At 40.8% G+C, this 12,476-nt stretch overlaps 1 protein-coding gene across 6 annotated transcripts in view; it reads left to right on the top strand.

The window, feature by feature from the left end:
- LOC117395236 (zinc finger protein ZFP2-like) overlaps positions 1-12,476 on the top strand; it is a 20,062-nt gene extending 7,586 nt beyond the window's left edge. For all 6 annotated transcript variants that reach the window (XM_059006098.1, XM_059006097.1, XM_059006095.1 and 3 more), the window contains exon 4: positions 9,972-12,476. In XM_059006098.1, the coding sequence (XP_058862081.1) occupies positions 9,972-11,185 (1,214 nt within the window). In that variant the 3' untranslated portion in view covers positions 11,186-12,476. The remainder of the gene's footprint in view (positions 1-9,971) is intronic.

Below are 12,476 nucleotides of genomic sequence, written 5' to 3'. Positions count from 1 at the left end.
ATCCAGGTTCATTTCACATACTTGTCTACACTGAAGCAAATCACTGTGTCTGTGGCGGCACTGATGCGGAATCACTTTGTGTCAATGGGAAATCCTGGTAAATGCAGCGACACTCTCAAGGTGGTTCAGTGGCGGCACAGTGCCGGTGTGAAGCAGATTTTTCTCAGTGTGAACAGACACCACATTTTATATAGGACAGTATGTAACACCCTATAATGTATGTAATAGATGTTACTGGTACAGTCCTAAAACTCCCCTTATTTTTTCGTGTTCTGAAATCTGGTCCTGCCCACATCTGCAGCTGATGACACGGGGCTGAAGTTCGAAACCAACTGTCTGACCAGCGTAGGCTACTATATTGTATATTTTATGTCACAGGTTGGGTAATAAATAGCTTAAATATTTAATTTCACCTCAGAATATAAATGATAAAAACACAAATACTGTTAAAAATACCATATGTTAACAGCATTTCTGCTTTATATTATAAAACAAAGTTTAATTTATTAGAATAAGTTAGAGAGTTCTGGCTAAAATGGTTTATTTTTTAATTAGAATACTGTAGCCTACTGTTTTATGTGTATCATTACATGGCACAAAAAGTTTGAAACAAACTGTCAGTTTAACTTGTCTAAGCAACATACTGAAATGTGAGTTACCGGTAGACTTTGTTTTGTGCTCTTGCAGATTTGAAGAACAGAATGTTTTTGTTTTTTAAAAAACGAATCCCTATTTAATGTGTACAACATACAGTATATTCTTTTGAAGTGTGACACACCGGCAGCATGTTTTAACACTGCATGATCTGCCTTCTATGTAAATGGAGGTATGCTGCCAAATTGCAGCTGAGCCTGTAATATCGCTGTGTGAATGCCATACTGAAGGGTCCTTTTTGTAGCTTTACTTTTTTGCTTGAGTTTTTTTTTTTTTTTTTTTTTTAAAGTATTTTTTTTACTAATTAAAAAAAGCATGTCATGATCAGGACCCATCCTTCAATAAAAGGGCCGTTATGGCAGAACAAGTACACACATGAGGAAATACATCCACTTTGTCAGTCTGTGCATACAGTAAATTGGTCAGCAGAAATCAATATATTTTGGAGGTGATTATTGTGAAGAGTCTGAATCGGGATTCATTTCAAGACGTCATATACACAATTTGGGGGTGGGGCCCTCCTAGGCGGTCCCCTTGCTTGCCTTGCCCTAAGGCCGGCTCTGAGAGACAGTGCTAATCTCTGTAGCCGGACATTTACAAAAGTATTTAACAGCAGTTAAATGGACATTAACACATACCATGAAACTTCTATTAAACGGCCAGGCATTTATTTACAAAACTCACGAGCAGACCAGCGCCTATTGGAGACCGTCGATTATGAGACCTGGCAATTATATAGACGAGGAAACTTTGGAAAATGAACAAGCAGAAATAAAAATTTGTATTGTTAATATACTGTAATATTGTAAGGGTTTAAAAAGATTAGACAACCAGGCATGGGTTATATAAATGCGAACAGGCCACTTGAATCAAGCATGGAGGGTTTATTACAGTGAAAAGGGATACAAAACAACCGTGCCAAACTCAATCTTTCTCTTCTTAACTGGACTCTCCTGAACTGACGGTACAGTAAAAACAAGCTCTATATACAAATAAGTAAATTAAAGATATAAACTACTAGCACTTTTGTTTATAAATATAGATCAATGTTGTCTATTAATAAAGATAAGTAATGAAATAATAATAGGTCTAATACTGGTAATAATAAGTTCAATCCATCCCAGATATAGAATGCAGGTAGGTTAGGCTTACAGCGCAATGATAATAATAGTTTGTTTTTTTCTTATGGCCCCTGGTGGTGATGTCTCCGTTCAGTATATCCAAGTAACCATCACCCATCCATCCATTTCCATAACCACTTAATCCTTTATAGGGTCATGGGGAGTAACCATTATGTATTGTGATAACAGCATCTTCCAGATATTATTTCAATTTCCATTTAAATCATGATCTTATGTACACTTTGTATTACTAAACTTTGTACTTCTGCCCTCATATAATGCGTCTTTATTTTACACATTGCAATTGAAGGTAACCTGGCTTCAAAACGATACAATTAAATACTGGTCTTTTTTATTCTTAATAAAATTACCCTTTTTATGTGTTATAAATGCAATAAATTCAACACAAAGCAACGCGATATACTGTTCAAAGCAAGAATTATTAAACTTAAACCAGAATGTATATGTTTGATGCCCTCAACACACACACTTCAAGTGGTGCTCCGCAGCCCTTGTGTGCTCACAAAGTCTCCTCGCAATTACCCCAGACCACTCGTGAACCCACAATGCTATTCATGAGATCCTTGACTAACGACGGTGTTTGGGAAACACATCAGATTTGACACGTTGCTGTTACGATGGTCGAGTTACTTTTGGGAAACGGCACCCTGGATAACTTTCGAGTTAGACCTAATGTCGTTTAAACAATACATTTCTAGCATATTTTTCCAACTATCAACATTAATAAGCACAGTCAGCATTGATTATTTGAACATTTTCAACAGTAGTCTTTTCGAAACGAGTAAACACAAGTCTATTTGCGGATCCTGGAGTAGTCTGTGGACTATGTGGTATCAGTGATTTTGGTCGTGGTCGTGGCAATAATAATGGGTTTTTGTTTCAGAAATGAAAGCTGAAACACATTGAGAGTGGTCCAAGTTTATTGTGTGGTATATTGCAACCAGTAAGTTCCAGTGTGTTTTGCATTGAAGGGATGAATTCGCAACTCCTTAAAGGGAATGTCCGATTCCCCCCCCCCCCACCCCCAATAGGAATTTTTCAACAACAATGGATATTGAATGAAGTCATTACCCAGCCTCCATGTTCGTCTTTCTTTAGGGATTTGACATCTCCAATCTTTGAATGAAGTCATTACCCAGCCTCCATGTTCGTCTTTCTTTAGGGATTTGACATCTCCAATCTTTGAATGAAGTCGTTACCCAGCCTCCGTGTTCCTCTTTCTTTAGGGATTTGACATCTCCAATCTTTGGCAAAGCAGCAGGTTTTATGCGTTTTTGTTCATCAGTATTTTGTTCTGGAGGTACTGCCTGTATCAATTGCGGGTTCTCGCTTCCCCTCTATTAACATCACTGTGGAGTTCTCCTCATTTGTTAATCACTGCTTCCACCAGATCTTAGTTCATAGCAAAGCAGTAATCGGCTTGTTGATCTCTCATTGAGGGAACACAGGGATCTGGCCAAGGGTGCATTTCAGTGACTGCTAGCAGGCTCACCAATGCACACAGAACAGCAGCTTCTGAAATGAAAAATCAAGTGAAGGATTTATTCTTTGTTAATATTTGAAAACCTTAAATATATATTGCATGCCTTTTGCCCCAACCTCCCCATTGAAATATAGGTCTACGACTTTAATTTAGAATGTATTCTAGACAATATCAGCCTTTAAACAATTTGCACTAATCCGCATGAAACCATTTATATGTCGGCTGTTTCCTTGTTTTTACAAACCATAATATTCCCCTCGCCACATGTGTCTATAATTTCACGTGGTCCCGTCAAATTTGCTGCCCAAGGCCCCTTTTGTAAATAGTTTTTAATCATTAGCTTTTCCATAATCTCAGTCTACAAGCCATTAATTAGTTAATGGTTAAAGTAAAACTTGTTTTCTTATTACAATGTCAATGTGTCTTACATTTCAAATGTTCAGATTACTTTTTATTTTTGTAATATGAATTGCATTTATTCTCATGGATCTTTCTCAATGGTACTGGTAGATAAACATCGTAATGGACCTGCTCCTAAAGACCATCCACAGTAATTTATCAAATTTGGCTAATTGGGTAAAACTTCAATGTAATTTAATGAACATGTCCATAACTACCAGATTGAGTTAACAGCCAAGGTCTTTCATTGTTTATCAAAAGTAAGAAATAAACAATTTAAATGATTCTTATAACAAAATGCTTCATGTGTTAATTAATTCTATGCAAAATCAATCACCAAATTCATGTTATTTTCTTCCTAATCACTTCTAAGTTTTCAAAGTATATTATTTAAAAAGTGGGCATTCAAATGAGTGTGTGTGTGTGTGTGTGTGTGTGTGTGTCTGTGTGGTGAGAGCCTGTAGTCCCAGAATGCAGCTGGACATCTTTCTCTCCATTCTCACACAGCCCGTACAACACAGCTTGAGACCCCAAACACAGTTCAATTTATTGTAGGTTTGTTTGTCGAAACCAAATTGTACCCAATTATGTAGGTAAAAATCGATGAAACAGTTAAGAGATTTGATTAACATTCCCAGTCCTCTAATTCACTCTCCCTCTAGAAGCTATAGTGTGTGCAATATGAAACTTAATGTTATGTTCTTCTTTAAAAGAGACGGCTATCTCTTACAGCGACCTTTTTGAATAGTCAGAGTTTTCTGGTACTTTTTTTTTTTTTCAAAAACAATTCACATACATTTTGAACTTTTATATGTTTCCCATAACATCACTCAAGCATTTTGACACTTTACTTTGAAGACTATGACTTTGGCACTTACTGGCACTCGGTTCTCTTTTAAAAGCCCAGTCATTTGACAACAGCCTGATCATATTCCTCCCACTTTCACAAAAGCCGTTCCGACAGAAAAGGCTAACTTCCCTCCTAATAACGTTTAACCTCTGGGCGGGGGGGGTGGGAAAGTTAGAGTCCAGCCAACCCCGACCCTGACACCTGTCAAATACCAGACGGACATGGCTGCCTTTTCTAACCTGGACGCCCTGCCGTCTGCTAACCGCTGTCTCTAATTTTATCCTATTGTTGCCCCCTGGGCTTCTGTTAGAAGGCGCCCGTTTAACCACCACATTTTCTCTTAAGCCCCATGTCCCCATGTAGCAGCACTAACCCATCTGGCTGCGGTGCAGGGCATAGGGTCAGCAACGCCCGCTCTGGCGGTGGTGGTGGCAGTGGCCACACTGCTGCTAGTGGTGACAACAGCCACTACTCTGCTGCTGCTGGGGCAAACGGCCACTCAGGCAGGGGTGCTGTCGGCTCCAGACGCTCCGACAGGCTCACTTTCTCTCCCCGTGGGAACCATAGCTCCGCCCCCTCTGGTTGACATGACTGCCATTCCCCCTTCCTGGGCTGGCGGTAGCTCCTCCCCCTGAGAATGCTGGGCTGAGAGCTCCGCCTCCTTCTCTGGTAACTTGGCTGGCGGTAGCTCCTCCCCTTTAGACTGCTAGGCTGAGAGCTCCTTCTTTCCTGACCAACAGGATGGCAGCTGCCTTCTTACTGGCTGCCGGACTAGAAGCCCCGCCTTCTTTTCCGCCTTTTCTCATTTTACTGGTTAATGGAACAGAAGCCCCTCCTTCCTTCTCGTCTCTGTTCAGTGACGGACGCGACCCGGAAGCCCTTTCGTCTTACCCATCTCTTCACTCTGCTGTCTGCTTTGCACAAACTGTCAAGGCTGGTGTTGTTTCAAAGAATAATTTGTCCTGTTTAGAATTAATAAAACCTGTAATTATACATTTTACTTGTTTTTTTTTAGTTATGTTTATTTGAATCAAACTTAGGTGGAATCGCCACTGTTGGTCAAAATTCTCAGGAATCTACAGGAGGGTTCTGTATTTAATCTGGGGTCTACAGGGTTAATATGACATCTATTGGGGAATATGACTTTATTCCGAATCGGCAGGCTTACCCCCCCCCCTGCCAATATACTAGACTTAATATTCAATCACTCTTATTCATTTATTTCTAATACACAGATTTAAATTGATCTTTATTGCTAATCGGCGGGGTTGTCCTCCGATATATTGGAGTTAATATTCAATCACTCTTATTCATTTATTCTATTTTTATACAGCAGATCTGTGATGCAACATATAATCAATGAGTTTATTTCCAATTACTCTCTCATTTACAATCAACAAACAAGGTTATCGTACACACAATTACTCCCAGAAAACTCCTGTAACCTTGACAAGCTTATTGTGCATTCAACTGCTCTCTGGTTTCTCCTGCAACCCAATCTAACAAATGACTCTCTGGGTTCTCTTGCAACCTAGGCAAGCCTTTCCCATTTGCATGTTCAATTACTCTCAACATAGGCAAGCTTTTTTTATTTTTTTTTATAAACTTAGTCGTTGCCAATAATTTATTATTTTCTCCCAATTTGGAATGGCCAATTATTTCATTACGCTCGGCTCACCGCTACCACCCCTGTGCTGACTCAGGAGGGCGAAGATAAACACACGCTGTCCTCCGAAGCGTGTGCCGTCAAGCCGACCGCTTTTTTCACACTGCAGACTCACCATGCAGCCACCCAAGAGCTACAGCGTCGGAGGACAACGCAGCTCTCGGTCAGCTTACAGGCAAGCCCGCAGGCGCCGGGCCAGACTACAGGGGTTGCTGGTGCGCGGTGAGCCGAGACACCCTGACCGACCTAACCCTCCCTCCCCCCCCTCCCCTCAGCAATAAACAACTTGACTCCCTGGTCTTCGCAACCAGAATGGGATCAGGACCATTATACTCTGTATAGTACAGGGTTGCCAGATTTCTACAGTGTTTATAGCCCAAAGTCACTTCAAAACTAGCCCAAAACTAGCCTAATTTGTTTTGTTTTTTTACTGAAACCAAGCTTATTACCATTAACATGTAGCCCTATCCTTCAATGCTGCTACTGTTTCCCAAAGAAGAAAACAGTTCAATCTTTTAAAGTTATGCCACCAATCTAATTAGATGATCACATCATTTAAATCAATTAAACAGCCACATCAATTAAATACACCTAACAAATTAAAAAAAGGCAAGTTGTTGGCTCTTTTTTGCAAACACAAAAAAGTTAAGTTAATTGAAAGTATGCCCCATGCATTGAAATAACACATAAAAAACATTTTTAACCTCTTACCTTCAAACTCCTCGTGTAAGGGCCAGCTGTTATCATCACGCAGGTGTATCTCAAGTCAATTTTAAATGTACAAAGAAAAAAGTATGTACCAAATAAAACATTTTTACTTTTATTTATATATATATATATATATATATAAGTTTCAAAAAAGCTCCTCTGAGTCTGCACCATCTTCTGCGTTATTTGCTTCATATATGTCGCCTGTAAACAGTGACAGCATTGCTTTGGATGGCTGAAATTGGTTGCAGCAACACTTATTACGCTGCATATATGCTCTGACCCTAAGAATGTTTTCCAACAATTTCTCTTGCATGCGGGTCCTTAGTTTGGTTTTGATTAGGGCCATTTGTGAAAAAGCACGTTCCACTGATGCATTGCTAAATGGTAGGGCTAAAAGAGATAAGGCAAAAAGACCAAGTTCAGTGAAATCTTTATCACCAGCTGCATCGGAGTGTTTAGCCACTTCAACCCAGAACTCTTTAATTTGGCTGTCTTCAGTGTGCTCCCAGTGTACATTGTTCAAAGCTCGCCATTGCTGTTCGAGTTTGCCAAGATCTCCATTGTAAAGCGGCAAAAATGATATATTTGCCAGCTGTGGCTTTTTGGAACTGAGTACAACAGTTGGGCTGAGAACGGTAAGTGACTCAAGTTGCTGGATATTGGGAGGCAATCTTTGTTTGATCTCTTTCAGAAACTCGAACATGTAATCTCTGCATCTGCGTTTGATATCCTCTGCTTTCTGAGGTTCGATCTTTGATTCTGACAGTTCTAACTGGAACTTGATCCCGAAGTCCACTGCTGAAAGTGGCAAGCTGTTTCTGTCGGACGTTATGTCAAAATCCATTACAGATGACCATGTTGGAAAATCGTGAGGTTTCATGATTCGTTGGATCAAACTGCGGTAAAATGTCATTAAATCAGCAAGAGGTTTCGCTGGATTGGCACTGTCAAGCTGAAACAGTTTGTTTATTCTGTTGACCTCAGTGATGAGGGGCTGAAGAAAAACCAGATACATTCTGTTTACGCGGTCTGAATGCATCTGGTACAGCAGTTCAGCATTGTAATTCCTTTCAGTGTCCTTTGTAAGCTGAAAGTGCAACTTTAGCTCTTCGTACTGAGAAAGCACTCGATCAACACACTGGCTAATTGCAAGCCATCTTGTGTCAGAAAGCTGCAAAATCTTCAGCGGGGCTTCTCCAACATTAATGGTGGCATAGAGATCGCGGTACTTCTTTTGACGCTGAGTGCTGTGGGAAAACCACGAGTACGTCTGTGATACCATGTACTCGATGTTTCGAGGAAGTACGTCCATTGCTTTTGATGCACAGAGCTGCAGTGAATGACAAACACACTTGATGTACACAATTTTTGGATTCACCTCCCTTAACTTTGTTAGTACCGAATTATTTTTCCCACACATTGTATTGCAACCGTCTGTTGCCAGACCAATGCATCTTTCCACTTCGTTTGTTTTCCTTTAAGAATTTGAACAAGGCTGTTGCAATGCTGTGAGAATCACCGGCTGGCAAGCTAACAATCCCGGCAAACGATGTCACGATACGATCAAGTTTTCTGCTGAAGTACCTGAACACCACACAGAGTTGCTTGTTTGCACTGATGTCTGTGCTTTCGTCCACAATTAGAGAGTATGGCTCTTTGGCGATGTCTTCAAGCATCTCCTGATGAACAATGGGCCCGATGACACATTTTATAAGTGCTGAGCATTTTGTTCTATGAAGACTAATATCCTTCTGTACAACTTCCCTGACTATGCATCCCAAATGATCTACGGTGAGGATGCTGGAAAGGCAAGCAATATGGGCTGCCAGCTTCAACTCACATATTTTAATGGAATTGTCAACTTGTTTCTTAAATCCCGTGTCAAATAAGCTTCTTGTATTTGAATAGGGAGCTGCATTTCTAATATGTTTCTCTGTCTTACTGTGAGCTAACAGATCGCTGTGATGTGCTCGCACTTCACATTTACAGTACCTACACGCTGCTTTTGAGTCATCGCCAGGTACACGGCTAATCCATTCTTGTAACCCTTTTTCTTTCTCAGTCTTTGCAGTATTTTTTCAGTATTTAGATTACTTCTTTATTTTTCCTGCTTTTTAGCGGTTTCGATGTTTCTACCCTGTTTCTTAAAATGGCTGCTTTTCACTGTCAATTAACACAATCGTTCGTCTCTCATGCCTGTTCACTCACATGGTCATGCGCAGTGGTGGTTGTGGTCATGCGCAATATGTTATTTTATTGGGAAACACAGTTTTACATAGTTTGTGTGCACTGCGGCGGGTAGGCTGCAAAAGTTTATTCATTTTTAATAAAGTTATTCTTTTTTATATGTATAAAGTAAACTAGCCCAAAAAACCACGAGACCTCTTGAAAGTAGCCCAAAAAGTAGCAACCAGCGACTCCTAAATATTTCCCACGGCTGTCTTTTTAAAGTAGCCCAATTCCGCGGGAAAACCACAGACCTGGCAACTCTGGTATAGTATTTCAAACACCCAATCTCTGTCTACTTTACACCACCCCTTAAATCTGTTTTTCGAAAAAGACTAAAAGTTCTAGGCTGACTCTCCTGATCAAACCTTCCGAGATCGGCACAGGGCCCCAGAATCAGAGTGCACAGATTCCTCGTAGAAATGTACAGCTCTGTTACCTTCTACAATCTCCCTATCCTAATCTAGCTGATCGGGCTAGTATTAATAACAGATAGGTACCCATTGCAACCCTTTTTGACAAATAATAAACAATAATCAACAACACCAGAAAAAACAGTATAGTAGGTTACTATTCCTGTGATGAATAAATTAAACTTATACTCACTCATCCTTAGTATTCCTCTAAAGTTCAGTTAAAGAGAGGTTAGAAGGTTCCTTCATGCGTTCAGATGGATGAAATCAAATCAGTTTTGCAGCCTCCCTGGTGCGGACTACACTACAGTTACCTACACTACCTAACCCAGAAAAGGTCATGAAACGACATAATGAGGAAGGAACATTTGCTGCATTTCTTACTTAAAACAGTCTCTGATTTTTCTCTCCTGTTTGTTTTTTCCAGGTTCCAGTCCAGCAGTTAAAGCAAGGACCCAGTTAAGGAATTTAAAAATACTGAGAGGAGAGAAATTAAAATATACCAGAGGAGAGAAACCGTATTGCTGCTCTGACTGTGGAAAGAGTTTCAGGCACTCAGGAGACCTTGTGATACACCAGCGAATTCACACAGGAGAGATACCCTATCGCTGCTCTGACTGTGGAAAGAGGTTCAAGTCATCAGGACACCGTACAGCACACCAGCGAATTCACACAGGAGAGAAACCGCATTGCTGCTCTGACTGTGGAAAGAGTTTCAGGAACTCAGGAGACCTTTCAAAACACCAGCGAATTCACACAGGAGAGAAACCTTATCGCTGTTCTCACTGTGGGAAGAGTTTCAGTCGGTCTGGAAATTTTGAATTGCATAAGCGAACTCACAAAGGAGAGAAACCATATCACTGTTCTGACTGTGGGAAGAGTTTCAGTCGGTCAGAACACCTATTAATACATCAGCGAATACACACTGGAGAGAGACCGTATCACTGCACTGACTGTGGGAAGAGTTTCAGTCGATCAGGACAACTTGTAACACACCAGCGAATTCACACAGGAGAGAAACCATATTACTGCTCTGACTGTGGGAAGAGTTTCAGGGATTCAACAGACCTTGTAAAACACCAGAGAACTCACACAGGAGTAAAGCCATATCACTGCTCCGACTGTGGTAAAAGTTTCAGTCAGTCAGGACAACTTGGAAAACATCAGCGGATTCACACAGGAGAAAAACCGTTTCATTGCTCTGACTGTGGGAAGAGTTTCAGTTCGTTAGCAAACCTTGTTTCACACCAGCGAATTCACTCAGGAGAGAAACCGTATCACTGCTCTAACTGTGGGAAAAGTTTCCGTCACTCAGCATCCTTTGCTGTACACCGGCGCATTCACACAGGAGAGAAACCGTATCGCTGCTCTCACTGTGGGAAGAGTTTCGGTCACTTGGCATCCTTTGCTGCACACCAGCGTATTCACACAGGAGAGAAACCGTACCGCTGCTCTGACTGTGGGAAGACTTTCAGACGGTCGGGACACCTTGTTTCACACCGGCGCGTTCACACAGGAGAGAAACCGTACCGCTGCTCTGATTGTGGGAAGAGTTTCAGTCAGTCAAGATCCCTTGTTACACACCAGCAAATTCACACAGGAGAGAAAAAAAAAGAAAATGTAAATAATGTTCCTGCATAAAAATAACTTTTATCCATTTTGCTTCCTGGCATTTCAGCACAGCAGTGTGCTGCTGAATAGTGTGGCTGCCCAAGCCGAGGAGACAGTCAGAAAAAAATCCTTAAATGGAATTTACTAGTGTAACGACCTCGCCCTTAGCACAAAGCCAACCACTATGGAGCGATTACCTCCCTATATTAAATATATCCCATGACAAAAACATTGTCAATGTAAAAAAACAAGTTAGACAAACAGCTGTTTAAAGGGGTGATCTCAAATGCAAAAATCCAAGTTAGGAGAAGCAATTAGGCCAATCTTGTCAAGCAAAAAGGCACACTTGGAAAGGTGCTGGGGCCCAAGATTCACATAATTTTTGCTTCTAACTTGGCGCCTTTTTTTATCGCTTCGCTCCTCTTGAAATGCTGTTTGTATGACTTGACGTGACTGAGACACACACTCACATTGTAATACGAAAGAGATCATTTCTGATTGGATCAGAATCTGAGTGCTCATGTTCAACACTGTTTTTTTTATATAAATAGAGCTATTAAAAAATGATATGTCCAAACTACAAAGTAAAATGCGCAATGCAAATTTAGGACACAGTGTAAATGCTCTTATTGGAAGTCCAGGAATGCTGAATTCAGCTCCATCGATTGCTATGAGCTACAGCTGTATCATAGAGCAGCTCTCCTGGTAAACCCTTTGAAGGAGGAAATAAACTGCTATTGTTAATTATTTTGCATAGAATGGCACAAGGCAGCTGTAATAGAGTAAATGTAGATGCGCTTTTAGACTGTGTGTTGCTGCTAGCCCCACCCTGTGCAAATTCAAAGTGTAAAACCAGATAACACAACAAGCAGGGGACAAGCTAAGCGATGAGCTGTATTTGATTAGGGAAATAAAAGCTGTTTACTTTGACTATCTGCGTCAGTCTGGATTCTTATAGAAATCAAATGTAAGACAACAAATATACTAGAAGTGTCAGGGGTGGAAGTTGCAGGTTGAGATTTTAGAGTCAGTGTTTCCCTGCATGCATCACTGTGAGCAGCTCCTTCCTCCAGACACAGACCCACACTGGAATGTTTAGATGACTGGGTGTGAGGAGCCTTGTGTTAACAATGGGAGAACTGGGCTGACTGGGGAGGTAACTGCTACTGCCTATTTCAATAGTCTTATTACTGTGTTGTTACATTATGGACAGCAGTGGTGCTCTGGCTCCCTCTTGTGGTCACTATTAATATCTGCTGTGTGTCTCTCGGAGGTCAAATTAATTGCTCTTTGTCATTAAAATGCTGCTTTTATCATCAAA

Source organism: Acipenser ruthenus, chromosome 32 (assembly GCF_902713425.1).
Source record: "Acipenser ruthenus chromosome 32, fAciRut3.2 maternal haplotype, whole genome shotgun sequence".
In the NCBI taxonomy this organism is placed as follows: domain Eukaryota; kingdom Metazoa; phylum Chordata; class Actinopteri; order Acipenseriformes; family Acipenseridae; genus Acipenser; species Acipenser ruthenus.
The sequence above is the reverse complement of the archived record's forward strand: the minus strand, read 5'-3'. Positions and strand labels throughout refer to the sequence as shown.